This window comes from Cydia fagiglandana, chromosome 12 (genome assembly GCF_963556715.1).
Source record: "Cydia fagiglandana chromosome 12, ilCydFagi1.1, whole genome shotgun sequence".
Taxonomy (NCBI): Eukaryota; Metazoa; Arthropoda; class Insecta; order Lepidoptera; family Tortricidae; genus Cydia; species Cydia fagiglandana.
In genome coordinates this window covers 9,080,859-9,098,543 of record NC_085943.1, presented here as the reverse complement: position 1 = coordinate 9,098,543, position 17,685 = coordinate 9,080,859, and the positions used below count along the sequence as shown (strand labels likewise).

General features: G+C 47.5%; 2 protein-coding genes across 2 annotated transcripts; one reads left to right on the top strand and one right to left on the bottom strand.

The window, feature by feature from the left end:
* The first annotated feature begins 8,563 nt into the window (after positions 1–8,563).
* On the top strand, positions 8,564–9,457 carry LOC134669335 (uncharacterized). The gene has a single exon (XM_063526848.1). The coding sequence runs from the start codon at positions 8,564–8,566 to the stop codon at positions 9,455–9,457; it is 894 nt and encodes a 297-aa protein (XP_063382918.1).
* Positions 9,458–13,030: 3,573 nt separating this feature from the next.
* Positions 13,031–14,179, bottom strand: LOC134669334 (uncharacterized). The gene has a single exon (XM_063526846.1). The coding sequence runs from the start codon at positions 14,177–14,179 to the stop codon at positions 13,247–13,249; it is 933 nt and encodes a 310-aa protein (XP_063382916.1). The 3' UTR covers positions 13,031–13,246.
* Positions 14,180–17,685: the final 3,506 nt, after the last annotated feature.

Genomic DNA, 17,685 nt, shown 5'->3' with positions numbered 1-17,685 from the left:
GACCATATTTTAAAAAATATATTGAACTCCATGCACGAAATAAAACGCAAAAGGGAATATTACGCAAAAGTCGGCGTAGGGTCCACTAGCAAATTCAGAGGGTCTACTTCGAAATGCGAAAATCGAAATTTCGTTATCAATCTCTAACGCTCGAATACGCAAGAGTGATAAAGAGGCAGAAAACGAATTTACGCGGTAAGCCCTCAGTATGTGCTAGAGGCGCCCCCTACGCAGAGTATTGCGTAATATTATTCTATTTCCCTGAATAGGGAATATTACTCGAAACTCTGCGTAGGGGGCGCCACTACCACAATCCATCACAATCTGGGGGTCTACCGTGAAACACGAAATTTTGTTATCTAACCTCTCTATCACTTTTCATCATCATCATCATCCTCACTTTTGCATATTCGAACGATAAAGAGGCAGATAACTAAATTTAGATTTTCGCGTTTCCCGGTAAAAATTAAATTAAATTGTTGTAAACAACATAAAATAAATGGTTTTTAATTTTTATTTCATGTATGGAAACTTTTAGAAAGGGACAGAGATTTTCTTTGTGCATCGTATTCTGCATGTTTTCCTTTTTTCTTAAGAGTCAAGTGAAAATAAACTTTAGAGCAATGATAATAGAGTAGGTATACTTCACTTATTGATTTAAATGCCAGTAATGACTCTTGTTAGTATAAAACCTTCTTCTAAAGTACTTTAAATGACGGAATGAGGGATTAGAGTGATGCGCTCCACTCACTATCAGTATAATGTCATTATTTTGACATTTCTTCAAAAATATTAAAAATGTTTAATAACTTCATTATCGTCCATCATTCTTTCTGTCATTTCTGATTCCATCATTCTAACCAATTCACTGTCAGTATAATGTCATTTCTAGTATCATTACTTTGACATAACTCCAATACTGACGGAAATTATTAAAATAAACTTCATTACTTGCCATCATTCCTTCATGACACTCCCTACACTATCACTAAAAACGTCATTCCGTCAAAGTAATGTCAGTATCCATGATAGTGTCGGGGCCGTATATCACTCGACCCTATACAAGTCTTTACACAAAAGACCGGGTGATGATAGTCTATAGGAACCAAGGCTTCAACGTTTGATACACTACAGTCAATATTTGATAAAACTAAATCTAATTGTCTACCATTCTGATTGGGAATATCGTTGAATTGATACCAGTCGGTAAAACACATAAACGCAGACAACTGAGTCGTTAAAATATCGTAATTTGGGATTTCCAACTTGAACTTTTTTTGGCTAGGTACATTAGGTATCCAGGAGGCTCCCGGGATGTTAAAATCACCTAACACTACGAAATAATCGTTAGGAAAATCAGTGTAAATGTTAGATAAAAATTCACAAAATGATGATTGGGACTCTATCTGGAACTTACTTTGTGGAAAATAACAAGTTAGCAATCTTATTATGTGTTCCGTACTCCACATCGGATATCTTCATTGAGAGAGTAACGCGATCGTTGACCAATGATGCCGCTAGCGTCTATGTGTAGTCGCTCCGCCCCACGCCGTGACGTAGTTCCGCTTCCACTTCCTGCGAACCGTTGCTCGCTTCCCGCCACTCGCCACCGCCATTTCATTGTTTCGTCGACCGTCTTGACCGATGGTCCGCAAATATTTTTTGCGTATATTTTTGCAGCATGGTGCTTTAACATTTCCGATCCAAAGCTCGGTCGATTAAATAGTGAGATATGGCAGAGATCGCCACTATTAGTCTTTTGGCGGTCTCGCGATCGAAGTCATCGAACGGTGCTTTTCGATTCTACCCACTTTTTTCTCGCTAAATTAATTTTCACATTCCATGCTGCTAAAATCGTTACCGTTAACTCGCATTTTCGAGATCGAAGTAGGAAGTGCGTCAGTGGTTTTTGTTAACAAGCGGTAACAAGTCGCTCCGCATCGGAGAGGGAACGCGCGGGCATCGTGCCTGCGGCGGCGGCGGCGGCGCGGCGGCGGACGGCCTGCGCGCGCCGCTGTCGGGTGCCGCGCTTCGCCGATAAGGAGGTTTGGATTGTCTCGAGCCATCCGGTGAGCCAGTTTAAGATATTCTAATTTTATTGGCGTTCAGAAGTTACTTCGACACTCGCGGAGGGTTCTCAGGCAGTAGCCTGGGAGTACCTCGTGTTGTTAGTTGCGGCGCGACCGGGGCGCCCCGTCCCCCGCGCGGGGGCGCGGGCCCGGCCCCGCCCCCGCCCGCGCGCGCCGCGTCTTCTGCTGTCGTCCAAGGTGACTCCGAGACACCGCGACGCTGCGGGCCACGGTGGACGCCTCCAGTCCGCAGGACTCGGAGAGACGTCACACGCCCGCTCCTGTTACTGCAGTCGCGGTGCGGACGCCTCCAGTCCGCGGGACTCCGAGAGACGTCACACGCCCGCTCCTGTTGCTGCAGTCGCGGTGCGGACGCCTCCAGTCGCGGTGCGGACGCCTCCAGTCCGCGGGACTCCGAGAGACGTCACACGCCCGCTCCTGTTGCTGCAGTCGCGGTGCGGACGCCTCCAGTCGCGGTGCGGACGCCTCCAGTCCGCGGGACTCCGAGAGACGTCACACGCCCGCTCCTGTTGCTGCAGTCGCGGTGCGGACGCCTCCAGTCGCGGTGCGGACGCCTCCAGTCCGCGGGACTCCGAGAGACGTCACACGCCCGCTCCTGCTGCTGCAGTCGCTGTGCGGACGCCTCCAGTCCGCGGGACTCCGAGAAACGTCACACGCCCGCTCCTGTTGCTGCAGTCACGGTGCGGACGCCTCCAGTCCGCGGGACTCCACGAGACGTTACACGCCCGCTCCTATTGCTGCAGTTGCGGTGCGGACGCTTCCAGTCCAGCGGGACTCCGAGAGACCCGCGTGGCTCTGCGCGTCACACGCCCGCTCCTGCAGCTGCGGGCGCATCGCGGGTGGATCGCGCCAAGGTGAAGGCGGACCGCTTCTGCGTCCCGACTGCTCGAGCGGAAGGAAGGTAAGTTACGTGTAAGCAGTGGAAAGGCTACGAGTACAGCGACGATCGCCGCGTTGGTTGCCGGCCGTCATGACGTCGCTGGTGACCTACGCGCCGGTGGTGGCCACCACGATGGCACCGCCGAGGGCAACAGCGTCGCCGTGATGATGCGTGCAACTACGAGCCTAGCCATCGGCGCCTCCCGTGCCGGTAACGTCCGTCACGCGCACCGGCGCCTGTCGAGCTGGCCGCCACGACGGCGCCTCTCGCACCTGAGCCTGGCGACGGTGGCCGCCATGATGGCGCCGCCCGCTCGATGACACCGCCTGCCCCCCGAGCTGGCCGCCACGTTGGCGCCTCTCGCATTACGCATCGACGCGGCGGCGGCGGCTGCCACAATGGCGCTGCCCGCCACGATGATGCCGCCCGCCACGATGGCACCACCACCTGCGCACTGGCGCCTCTCGAGCTGGCCGCCACGATGGCGCCTCTCGCCTCACAGCAGTGCCTCCCAGACCAGCCAGCCAGACGGCGACCGCCTCATGCACCGGTGCCTCCCGAGCTGGCCGCCACGATGGCGCCTCTCGCCGCACGCACCGGCGCCTCCCCGCCACGATGGAGCCGCCCGCCTCTAGAGCGGGCCGCCACTATGGGTCCTCGCCTCACGCACCAGCGCTTCCCGAACCAGTGGCGGCCGCCATGAGCCGCCCGGCCTCAGGCACCGGTGCCCCCCCCCCCCCCCCGAGCCGGCCGCCACGATGGCGCCCCTAGCTTCACGCACCGGCGCCTCCCGAGCGGCGGCGGTTGCCACAATCACGCCGATGCTGTCCACCGATGCTGCAACTACGACGATGTCGTCCCTTGCTCGCTGGGCGCCACAGTATCAGTTTTGTCCTGTCCACATGGTTCCATTGAGGTACGCAGGCGCCTATAGCTATGGTGCAGGTATAGGTATGGTATGGTACAGCACGAACAGACCGCTAAGCTCTTGGTTTCGGTTAAAGAATCCTCCGGCGACGGCAGACAAGGTCGTAAAGAGCCCCGTCCTAGCGCGGCTCGACTGCCCGGAGTTGAAAGCGGTAAGATATGTCGATACTCAGAGGAAAATACGTCGTGTTCCCGGGCTTCATAAAGGTGCTGATCGACTTCGCTGTGTCGCTTCGAAGCTCCTACGACTTCTCGAGGCCATGGAGTGGTCCAACCGGAGAACAGCTAGCGACAAGGCCCAGTGCGACCGCTCGAAACCGAGGTGAATGGCATCGAAAAGGTCTGCAGACTTCACATAATTATCTCTACTTGCTCGCGCTCTCCAGCTTAAGTTCCGTCTTACAAAGACGAACTCGTGCGAAAAGCCATAATAAACAAAATGGGACAAATAAACCCGCTGCGCCTGAACAAGCTTGAGTTTCCGGTGCTAAGAGAAAGGGGCCAGGAGGACTCCAGCAGTTTCCATCTGTCTGTATTCGACTTTATCGAAACAGTTTTGTTACGCAAAGCGCCAAAATCGATTTTAGACTTGATTTCATCAGTTCGATTTCCTTAAAAGCATGCTACTAACTCGATGCCATATACTAACTCGATATAGGGTGTCTCTTCGGATAAAGCGAATTAGACCATCACGCTCCTAGACATCACGTGGGACACGCGGCACAACACACCGATTGAAAGTTTTCTTTTTCGCGACATACAGGCCTGCCTTGCTGCAGAGTTTCTCGCAGAAATGAGACTCAATGCCTTCTGTTCAGTCTCAAATTCGCAAACTTTAGTTCATGGAGGAAGGTGAAGCCTTCGCAGTCCCCAGCAACACGGAGCTGCCGAAAGCCTCGCACCACTTTCTTCCTCATCTTATGCAAGCAGTCCGTTACAATCTCCAATATTGGTAGACAATGTACGAGGTAAGGCCCTTTCAGCGAAGAGTAACCGTTAACGGGCCGCATCTGCAGCGCTGACGACAGAAGTGTAAACATACAACCGCACCGGTACAGTATACATAAAACGACGGCGACACTACATCCCTTCCGTTACTACGGCTGTCGCAAAAACTGCTGATGCCAGCAGATCGTCTACAGGTCGCGCTGGTTGCTTGCTACTTGCCAGGTCGGTACAACCCCCGAGGGCAACGGTTTATCAAGAAGTCACTGCGCGCCCGAGTGGCAGCTGCGCCCAGCAGCCGCCGAGACTGTCTTCACCTGACAGGCGCCTTGTTGGCCGGCCTCCGCTTTCGAGAGCCCTCGCACTGTGCCACGGTATTTCTTAACAGACTCATTGAACTGCTACCACGACCTTTGACAGCTGCCTGTGAGACTTGGCATGGATGTCTCCACCTCCCAGCCTAGTCTGTGTACTGCGACGGCGTGATAAGGAGTCTTAAAGCAGCTGTGGTAAGCTTGCAATTTACTGGCGGTCCTAGTGAACACAACGTCAGACCGCCCTCCCTTACGAGTCAACGACCTTAAGAATGAGGCGTAGCTCCTGTCAGATAGGACGCTCCAACACCGAGCTGGCGGGATCAGGAGTGACGTCCGCTACTGGCGTGACTGGCGCATGCATATAACATGCCAAGGTCTAACGCTACGTAGCGAACGAAACGCAACTGTCACTGTCTCACTAATATGGAAGAACCGGATATTCCCGATTCCGGTACTGTGTTTGTATAGAAAACAGTAACGGGAGCCCCTAGATCGTCCCCTTGTCTAGGCTGCATGTACGGCCACAATGGAGAAACGGTCTTTATGGTGCATCAAAAATAAGATCAACTGCCAGGTACCTCTATCCAGTGAAGTAGCGAGCTATCTCAGACGTCTATTTCTATTATCCATGTTAGCTTTCAGAACGATACTCGTTCATAAGCCTCTCACAAGTGCTGTGTATGAACCACTATCGGACACTATGCCTTCTTCCAACGCCATTAATAGCGAGACCAGCGCCTCCCAAAGCACCAGCTTGGGACGCGAGACATCTACTTGCCCTAATTTAAATAGCCCTACAACGTTAGGTACGTTAGAAGAAGTACGATAGAATAGCTGCCGCACTTTTGCTGTTAGCATCAGGCCGCAGGGTCAATGACCTTACTCTACTACACTGTAGCCCGGGCAATTATATAGATAACTTTAACGCTATTATTTTGTGTCCGAAATTCGGCTCTAAACCAGATAACGTGTCTTACCGACTGGACTCTTAGAAGCTCCGGAATAAAGTATAGACCCAGTATAAGTAGGTAGTCTGGGTACGTCACCTTGCGAGAATTAGAGAATTACACAAAATGTTAGGGGACACTTCGCTTATTTCTTTCAGCCACAGTCTCATCCAAGCCGGCCTCGCCTACGATTGCTTTTGATCCACGATGTACTTAATAACTAAATTGGCTGGAAAGCTATTCACTTAGCGATATTTTCGCTTATGTTAATTGGGAACATGACTCGCCGAGATTCTGCGGATCGGATGCGATTTCGAATGAGAATTCTCTTAAACCAGTTTAACGTCAGATTCGAACCTGAGATTACAATTTCAATTCTCAATTTCCTGTAATTCACATTATAACGAGTCACTGTGATTTCATGGGTTGCAATATGGTGTATACATATTTATTCGTTCTCTGAGTTCTATGACAGTAGGTGTAGCCCTATCGCTTGCGCGCCCGCTAACTCGCCACCAGGAGATAATAAACAGGTCTCAATGAAGATATCCGATGTGGAGTACGGAACACATAATATAAAAATTTTACCTTCCAATAAAATTATTATTATGTTTCCTATCCACATCGGATATCTGAGTAATGCCTTCCTGGCAGGCTACTAGGCTACTTTTATGCCGACGGTACTTCTCCTCAACAATGACATGGCGGTGGCGAGTGGCGGGAAGCGAGCAACGGTTCGCAGGAAGTGGAAGCGGAACTACGTCACGGCGTGGGGCGGAGCGACTACATAGACGCTAGCGGCATCATTGGTCAACGATCGCGTTACTCTCTCAATGAAGATATCCGATGTAGATAGGAAACATAATAATAATTTTATTGGAAGGTAAAATTTTTATATTTTCTTACCAGTAGGTCCTTGAGAGATAGGTACATCAATCCAGGTGACGTCAGCGTCAAGTAAATCGACGAATGGGTGAAGATCGCGTACTTCAGCTCTGAACTTACGATGCACGGCTATAAGCGTACCTCCTCCCCGCGTCATACCTACTCGCTCATAATCACGGTCAGTACGGTAAACCGAGTATCGGGAATCGAAAAGTTCAGAATCAAATATTCCAGGCAGGAGCCAGGTTTCCGTAATACAAACAAAGTCGTAATCAAATCTTAATACGTTACGGAGAAATTCAATTGTTTTTGACCTTAAGCCCCGTGCATTTTGATAATATATACTAATATTACCTTCTTCCTGCTAGACCTGTGGCCTATTTTATAAAGCTACAAGTTACAATTTACAAGCGGAAGTCTCGTTCTAACACATAGGGTTAGAAAGAGACTTCCGCTTGTAAATTGTAACTTGTAGCTTTATAAAATGGGCCACTGTTCCCATTTACTTGGGGTCGGCCTTTCTTGTCCTTGTGGCGTGTTAACTTAACACCTAGCTTAAACAGCTTACCTAAGCCTGGCAACACCACCCCCTACACGCCATCTTGTCGAATCTAGCTAGCACCGGCGTACACGCCGCTCTGTAATCTTTAGTTACATTAAATACTACAACGTAATTTTATTATGTAAATTGTGCAAAGCCATCTATTACACAACGTATACAAAGTGACTGCATCTCATTTCAACTCCCACGTCATCCCTGCCCGGTGACGGGAAATTGGTGACTCCGAAGAAAGAACGCCGACTTCTGCAAACATCCGCGTCCATACGTGAATCAAAGTTCGTATCGTAGACGTCGATCGATCAACAAAGAAGATCTACAAAGCGCAGCCTGGATGGAGTTAAAGAAAAAAAGTGTATCGAAAACCAAAGGCGTGGTCATAACCTTGCATAACCTTGGCACCTGTTGAAGCTCGTCCATAAAGGTGCCCGCAGACGGACGGATTGCGTTACAAGCACTCGCTGTCAACTTGCCGTCAATCGCCGAGATCGCATCATCCTCATCGGCCAGTGCGGATCGCCTTACGAAACGTCATACGTCAAACTTGACATACGTCATCCAGCGACTTCCCGCCCGCCAGTGTCAGCGATTTCACGCAAGTAAAACCTAAACTTTTACTGTTTTCACGGAACTTTTCAGTGTTTTTCGTCTGATAATTTATTTCAAAGAACAAAAGTGTGTGTGCTACGCTATATACAGTGCCTAAATAATAACAAACTAACCAACAGCTACATATACAAATTTAAATACGTCCCGGTTTTGGAAACTTACTAACTGTTTGGTGTGTGCGGTGCTGATTAATTAACAATACTAACTGGACATTTATTGCTCCTGTTGCTGCCTGTCAATATACAATTTGCTAGATTTAACCCTGATTTTGCCACTGATTTTCATACTGTTTTGGAAACATTTTCATTTCTGAATTTATGTGCATTTTTATTGTCTTGTTTTGCCTGTGTGTTTCGTTCTGATTGTGTGTGTGTAACATTTGGTTGTGGTATCAAACTTTAAAAATGTCTCTTGAGGAGTTGCGGACTGAGCTGAAGGCCCTAAAGGTGCAAAATGCGGCTCTACAAGCCCAGCAGAACCAGCCTTCAACATCTGACACACCTACATCCGACACCACGGCACCAACAAAAGGCATATGCGGTGTTACAGTCAAACTGCCTCCGTTCTGGGCCGACCGACCAGCGGTATGGTTCGCCCAGGCAGAGGCACAATTTCATTTGGCAGGAATTAAGGCAGACATGACTAAATCCAGTCATGTCATCAGCATAATTGACCAACGACTAATAGGAGAGATTGAAGACATTATCATGAGCCCGCCGGAACATGATAAGTATAAAATATTAAAAGAAGAACTGATCCGGCGGCTCTCTGTGTCGGAGCAGCAGCGGGTCGAGCGACTGTTAAGCAGCGAGGAGCTCGGAACCCGCAAGCCGTCCGCTTTCCTCCGCCACCTACAGTCTCTTGCAGGCTCATCTAAAGATGACAGCATCTTAAGGCAGTTATGGATGAGACGGCTACCAGGGCAAGTTCAAGCGATTTTGACTGCTCAGTCCGACATCAGCTTAGACAAACTTGCAGAGCTGGCTGACAAAATAATGGAAGTCACTCCTGGTCCACAACAAGCATGTCAGGTAACTAATAATTCGGGACAGCCTGATCTCAACGCTGTAATGGCCCGCCTCGAGCAGCTCACACAGCAGGTTGCTGCCATGACTACAAGAGGGCAGCGTGGCAGATCCCGGAACAGGTCATCATCGCGCAGCAGAAGCCGAACCAACTCCCCGGCCAGCGGCGCGACTCGGCTGTGCTGGTACCATAAAAAGTTTAATACAAGAGCTACCAAATGCAACCCGCCTTGCAACTGGAACAACTCGGAAAACTCGAACAGCGGTCAGTAATGGCGGGGTCTGACTGCTCCACGGAATCACTCAGCCGCCGCCTATTCGTCACCGATAAGGTAACGAAACACCAGTTCCTGATTGACACAGGGTCAGATTTGTGCTGCTATCCATACCGCTGGCTCAGGGAGCAGCGGAGACCTACAGAGTGGGATCTTAGAGCAGCGAATGGCAGTACAATTTTGACCTACGGAACAGTCCACCTTAGACTTGATTTTGGACTGCGGCGCGACTTCACCTGGCAGTTTGTGGTGGCAGAAGTTAATTCAGCCATCATCGGTTCAGATTTTTTGGCCCATTACCATCTTCTACCAGATTGCTACACTCAACGCCTGGTGGATGGTAAGACTGGACTTAAGGCCATTTGCTCAACTGCTACTGTCACGCAGCCTAGCATCAAATCTATCAGTCTACGGGACTCTCCTTTTGCACAAGTGCTCGCTGAGTTCCCTGACATCACTAAGCCTCCTGGATTCCAGCGGTTAGTCAAACACAACACTGTGCACCATATTAGGACCACCGAAGGCCCACCCATCTCCTGCCGTCCCCGACGCTTGGCACCTCAGAAGCTATCTGCTGCCAAGACCGAACTAGAGGACATGGTGCGGACTGGGGTGGCTCGGCCATCCGAGAGTGCTTGGTCCTCTCCCTTGCACATGACAACTAAGAAAGACCAGTCTTGGCGTCCCTGCGGGGACTATCGCGCCCTGAACGCCAGGACCATTCCCGACCGCTATCCAGTGCGCCACATCAACGACTACGCGAATAACCTCGCTGGTGCTACCATCTTTAGCACCCTTGATCTGGTGAAGGCCTATCACCAGATCCCAGTAGCTGAGGACGACATACCCAAGACCGCCATCGTTACCCCGTTTGGCCTCTTCGAATTCCCTTTCATGACATTTGGGTTACGAAATGCCGGTCAAACCTTTCAAAGGTTTATCGATGAGGTCACACGGGGTCTCGATTTTGTTTTTCCATATATAGATGACATCCTCGTCTACTCAGCTGACGAGACTCTACACAAGGAACATCTGCGTATCCTGTTCAAGCGTTTGCAGGAGTATGGGCTCGTTCTTAACCCTTCCAAGTGTGTCTTAGGCGCAAAGGAAGTAGTGTTCCTGGGATACCACGTGAGTGCTGAAGGCACTCGCCCTCCTCAGGACCGCATTCAAGCTCTCATTGACTTTCCTCCTCCAAAGGACGTTCAAGGCGTGCGCCGTTTCCTCGGCATGATGAATTACTATCGCCGTTTTATCCCCCACGCCGCGAAATGTCAAGCGCCTCTCGTAGATGCAGTAGTCGCCATCAATGGTAAGGGTGCCAAACCATTTCCATGGACACCCGAGCTTCTGGCGCACTTCGAGGCGTGCAAGTCAAGCTTGTCCAATGCTACCCTACTCCAACACCCGGTCAACGACGCACCTCTGGGACTTTTCACGGATGCCTCCAGCGTCCACGTCGGATCCTGCATCCAGCAGTTCGTGAACAACCAATGGTGCCCTCTTGCCTTTTTCAGCAAAAAGTTGACCCCCCAACAAGCTGAGTGGCCAGCATATTACCGAGAACTCTTCGCGGTGTACGAAAGCGTACAACACTTCCGCCATATTCTCGAGGTCCAACATGTGACCATCTATACTGACCACAAGCCGCTGTTGTACGCTTTCGTACAACGCAGAGAAAAACTCCCGCCATCGCAACTGAACCAGCTATCGTTCATTGGTCAGTTTACAACGGACATCCGCTACATAAAAGGAGAGGACAACGTTGTAGCCGATGCGATGTCGCGGATCGAGGCCGTCTCGTTAGAAGAAGATTACGAGGCCCTCGCTAAAGCACAACTCGAGGACCAAGAGCTTGCCGACCTACGTCAAGGTAACTCCAGCCTTCAGCTCTCACGCATCGCCGTGCCTGGCACAGACGTCTACATCTTTTGCGACGTCTCCACTGGTAAGCCTCGCCCTTATCTGACCCCTTCTTTCCGTCGTGCGGTGTTTGACAAGTTGCACAACTTGAGTCACCCCGGCGTCAGAGCCACCACTCGACTTTTGGTAAGTCGCTATGTATGGCCTTCAATGCGGAAGGATTGTCGTAGATGGGCCCAGTCTTGCCTTGCGCGTCAGCGCAGTAAGGTTTCAAGGCATACCTCGTCACCTCTAGGTACGTTCGAGCAACCATCTGGACGTTTTATGCATGTCCACATCGATATCGTTGGTCCCCTTCCTGTTTGTGACGACTATCGTTATTGTCTCACAGCTATCGACAGGGTTTCCAGGTGGCCAGAGGTGTGGCCGATGCGTTCCATCACTGCCGATGAGGTGGCCGATACTTTCGTCCAGGGATGGATATCTCGCTTTGGTGTCCCTACTACAATAACTACTGACCAGGGCACCCAGTTTGAGTCTGATCTTTTCAGACGTTTAATGCAGACTTGCGCCACCAAGCGCATTCGTACAACCGCGTACCATCCCTGCGCAAACGGAATGATCGAGCGCGTGCACCGCCAGCTCAAGGCCGCACTTATGTGCCACTCTGGCTCCTGGACGCGCGCTCTACCACTCGTCCTACTCGGCATGCGTACCGCCTACAAGGAAGACTTGAAGGCCACAGCTGCTGAGATGGTATATGGCGAATCTCTCCGCCTACCCGGTGAGATGTTAGTCTCCGCGCCGGACGAAAGCAGACTCGACGATCCCGCTGATTTCGTCGTCCAGCTGCGACGCAAAATGTCGTCTTTTCGCCCAGCTCCAGTTTCTCGCCACTCGACTCGTCCCATCTTTATCTCTAAAAATTTGCCTACAGCAACACACGTGTTCCTACGTGACGACACCGTACGACGCCCATTGCAACCTCCTTATACTGGTCCTTTTGCCGTAGTGAGGCGTTCCACGGACGGGAAAACCCTGACCCTGGACATTAAGAACAAAGAGGTTGTAGTGAGCGTCGATCGTGTCAAACCAGCTTTCGTGGACTCAGATGAGACCCATAGTTCTGGTACACCTGCTCCAGCGGCTCTGCAGCCTCAGGACGTACCTCAGGCGCAGCCGGCTGAGCCCGCTCCTCCTATTACTATACCTGCGGATACCACAAGCAATTCACGACCTTACACCACACGGTCAGGTCGTAACGTTAGGTTTAAGGACAGCGACGAATACTGTTATTTTTAAATTGTAATTTTACTAATGTCATTGTTTGTTATCTTTCTCCGTGGGGGGGTGGTGTGGCGTGTTAACTTAACACCTAGCTTAAACAGCTTACCTAAGCCTGGCAACACCACCCCCTACACGCCATCTTGTCGAATCTAGCTAGCACCGGCGTACACGCCGCTCTGTAATCTTTAGTTACATTAAATACTACAACGTAATTTTATTATGTAAATTGTGCAAAGCCATCTATTACACAACGTATACAAAGTGACTGCATCTCATTTCAACTCCCACGTCATCCCTGCCCGGTGACGGGAAATCCTCAATTTCCATCTAGCGCGGTCTTGCGCTACGTCTAAATGTATAAAATTAATATTTAATTCAATATTTTTGTATTTGGATCTCAGAACAAAAAGCATTTCAATAGCAAGCCAAGCTCCAGCAATAATAAGCAATAATATGCAAGAAATAATGTTCTTAGATAAATCGAAAATAAATATTCCATGAACTAATTTATAGCAAGAAATACAACCAAGATATAATTTGTTTCTGCAAATATTAATATCACTTACACACAATTTAAGTAATAAAATATAGAGGTAAAGGTTTTCGATACACAAATGCAAAGCTAAAGTTGTAACGCCTATGAAATTTTGTTTAAAGCCTCTTCCGACCCAATATACAAAACCGGGGACTTTTCATCGCGACGAACCATGACTGTGCAATTGCGAACCCAGCAAAATTGATATTTTTTCTGTTTGGCTCGTTGTTTCGCCTCTTTGAGTAGATATTTATTGTAAGTCGAGAGATGGTCATTCACGTAAATTCGATTAAGGCTGGTACTGTATCCTAAGTCGGAAGCTTTTAAATTTCTTAATTTACGAAGTGACGCCATGAAGTCGTCTTTTTTATAGCGCGCTTGCATCTTAACAATAATGGGTTTCGGTATGGCGCCGTCCGAGTCGTTCCTCACAGCAACACGCGTAACAAAGTCTACGTCGGTATTCGTATTCAGCGAGTATCCACTAAGGTCCGCTAACGATTTCAGAATGGTGAACAAGTTTTCTCCCTTTGTTTCCGGCACGTCATTGATTTGTATGTTAGATCGCCTAACCCACTGTTCATTTCTTCGGGAGTCGTTTATAACATCGCCGATTGCCTTTTTTACGTCGTCTAATTCTGCTTTGCACTCTTCCAGTGCGGTGACCCGAGACTCAATCGTGCTCATTCTGCCGGCTAAGTCAGTCAATTTGGAGTCGATACTGCTCCTCATCTCGGCAATATCATTCTTAACTTGGGACAAATCCGATTGTATTGCCTGGATCGCCGAGAATTGAGTCTGTAACGCCGACACTTTCGTCAAAATATCGTGTAATAACGCTTCAGGACCAGATGTTAAAAGTGAACTGCTATTTCCAGATATATTTCTTATTTCATGATAGGAATTCGGCGGCGTCACTAACAAATTGCTATTGTCTGTTCTAACTACGAGGGGGGGGCCTGTCTGCAGCGTGTGAATCATCCAACGACATGACAGAGTCGTCAAAAGCAGCACGCTGAACGGGGGTGTTGTCATTTCTCCGTCTCCGCGTGTTGACCGATGAACAAAACGAACATAACCACGCTTGTCTCACGTTTAAAGCTTGCTCCAAAGTTAAGTCTAGGCGAGACAAATGGTAAAGCCCACTGCATGCCGTACATTGTAAATAGTCATTATTATTGAGTTATTATTGATCAGAAGATCACAGGATTGACACGACGACATTTTGTAAATATGACTTCTATTTGCTTGTCACTAAGGTTCAATATCGCAGCGCGTCACTCCGACCGATAACGACGTTGAACTTGTATCGCAATTTCGCGCCGGCTCGCTCAAGCTCTCGTAGCGCAGCGGTAAAGCCGCCGACACGGACGCAGGGGGCCGGGAGATCAAATCCGCGCAAAGATACAAAAAGTTGAATTAGGTAACACTGCACTCCGGCTCCAAACTTCGTTCACACTCGACTACGTCACTCGATTTACTCGCACTTTAGAGCAGGAGGTCCGACACTTGTCAATATGGCCGACAGGCTACGTTCAACTTCTCCCAAGCAAGACAAGGAGGTACCGAGAAATGGGAACTTCTAAACTGCATCAAAAAAATGTCTTCGAGCAACACTGGCTTCCGACATGTCGGAAGGGAGGGGCCCAAGCGATATCTCGCCGTACAAATCTTTCTGCCATTTTTCGCAGGGGGAAAGGTACACACAGTCGCATTTCTCACACACTTACATACAAAATCCAATCTGTAATGACGACACAAATACATAGAAAATGACACACGTCAAAGACAACTCTTGCAAACCTCGATCTCTTTTTGTGTACGGACGAGTGACTAGTGTCACAACACGCACACTAAGACATTTTCGTTGAAGTATGTCATTGTATTCTGAGAGATGAGAAGTCGGATTTGTCGCACGACCGATCCGCAATTTGTACTGAGCGAGCAAAATCGATAAATCCAACAATTACTTGAGACTAAAATATAATAATTGTATTTAAATGTAATTTAACGTATGATATGTAAAAAAAAATATTACATGTGAAATGTAACACTTTCTTTTTGTAAATTTGATGTCCCCGACCTCTTTTTATAACAAAAAACCGAGCAAACAGGCATTTTTGTGCAGCAGTGTTCACGCGCGCGTCTGGACTCGGTCTAGTGAAAAATCCAAGTGCAACTAGTTTTATTACCCGCGCTAGATTAAATTGACGCGCTAATCTTGTACCTCGGCAGAGGGGAAATAGTGCGAATGCCGCCTCCCTTCCGTGTTGCTCGAAGAGAAATGTAAATAAATTTAAATTTAAAAATGCACAACAACTTAACAAACACACGTCCACTCTGAGCAACGGTGCGTCGCAGAAAAAAAGTTTATATGTTTTTTCTAAGGAATGGTGTCAATGTGATACCAAAAATGAATTCAGCACCCCCGATTTATACGAAAATGATACCAAACACGGCCTAGCAGCTTCACTAATGTAGATATCAACATAAAATTGAAAGCCCTAAATAAACTTTCAAGAGCGGATATCTCAAAAACTATTCAAGATATCGAAAAACTTGACTGAATAAAACTTGTAACAAATTTTATCAGCTTTTGGTTTGTCTCAGTAGTCATGTCGCTAAGACGCAAAGTTTCCAAGATATAAGTGAAAAACCGAAAAATGAGACCTTCTTTCCCCCTCTCCCATAGATATAAGAATATATACAGATGCCTTCCAAGCGAGCTGTCAGTGGGACCACTTTTTGTTTAGTGTACGATTAACAAAGCGACCCACTTTGCTGTAGCCATGTCGATAAAGTCATATCGATAAACTATCGACATTTCTTGCAATTTTAATTTTACTTCAAAGGTTTAACTATACCTAAAATGAACAAAAACGCTTTTATTCTTTCTTGTGGTTATCAGATCACAATTTTGTAGTCACGCCCCAGGAGAGAACCAAGGGAAAGTTCAGATATTTAATTAAAATACATAAATACCTACTAAAATAGGTGGTCCGCAATCATTGAAATATTTTATTACATCATAATATATTCATTATCCATTAGCATTTCAATTATGCTTATGTTTAACGAAGATATTGAAGCTTCAATCAATCGCTATTTCGTTCCGCTGTGTAGCGTTTATCGATATATAACATGATTAAAATCGACTTTTCACATCCCTAAAAGAGCACACATATACGTTTTTACGCACACATGCACAACCTGGGTCGCCTAAAAAGGGGCCACTTGGATTTGAAGTCCATCTTGTCAACAGTATGGTTGTCCTTTTTTGACAAACGGCATTTTTAAAAGAGCAAGGAGAGAGAAATGATACTAGTTGCTGCGCCGTGAAAGAGAACAGACAGAGTAGGGGGCTTGCCCTCTCCCCCCCAGCACCGGGGCTACGGCCGAGGACTTTTGATATATGTTCACCTCCTAACTAGTCCAAACAAAGTTACGGAGTCAAAAATTGTGGTCCTTGCATTTCCCTCTATAACTTCTTATTCCTTGGCCTAATTTGGGGAATAAAAAAATGTGAGACTGAGACAAGGACAAACAATAATAGCGTTTTCTCTGCTACTCCTACTGAAAGATGACTTGCATAAGACTATCCCGTCCGTTCGGTCATTTCCCCCACCCCTCATGCCTGTTCCACTTTTATACTACTTAGGAAAACTTCAATAAATTGGGGTCTAAAACTTATAACAAAAGTTTATGTAGATTTGATTTAATTGCAATTTTATTAAGACATAAAAAGTTTTAGTATAACTTGTTCTCTGGTACAATGTGCCAAGCCATGCATTGCGTGCCACTAATAGGTCAGCATTTTCATGTTGAAACGATAAACATCTCTGAACTGTTAACTGTTAGTCGTTGTTTAAATTAGTTTCAAGTGTTTATGAGAATGATGAGGCACAATGCACAATGATTTTTTGTTTGGCATTTTAAATGCGGAATGTTAATTCTAGATTTATAGCTGTTTAATATTTGAGAAAAACGACACTTGCTTAACTTGACTATATAATATACTTATGTATTGAATGAATAGGCATCTTTTAGATAAGCGTGGATTCCACCTGAATTACCTGAAACTGGGGACAATTAGAACAAAATAATTCCCACTACATTAGTGGGGACAACTAGGAATAAACATACTTCCGGAAAAGTCAATAATAATATAATGTATTTATCTTGATAAATAATTATTGGGTACATACAATACTGTATGTAGATACCTACAGTCAAGCTCCGTGATTGTTGAGCCATTTAGGATTCTTGCTAAATTCGACATTTCATAGCGCAATTTTAGGAGACATCGACAACGGAGGATAGGATCAATACAATCCCATACCCAGTTGTAACAGCTAAGTGTGCTCCTTAGACACCAAATCTATCTCTACATTTATTTTAATGTTTTATGTTGTAAAACATGTTTGCCATCCAGTATAAAGCTGCCCCATATAGGTCTGTGTGGTGCCCCTAACACGTAAGTGACACGTAATTAATTATAATCAGCACTATTATTACATTTTTATCTCGTACATCTCGCGCGT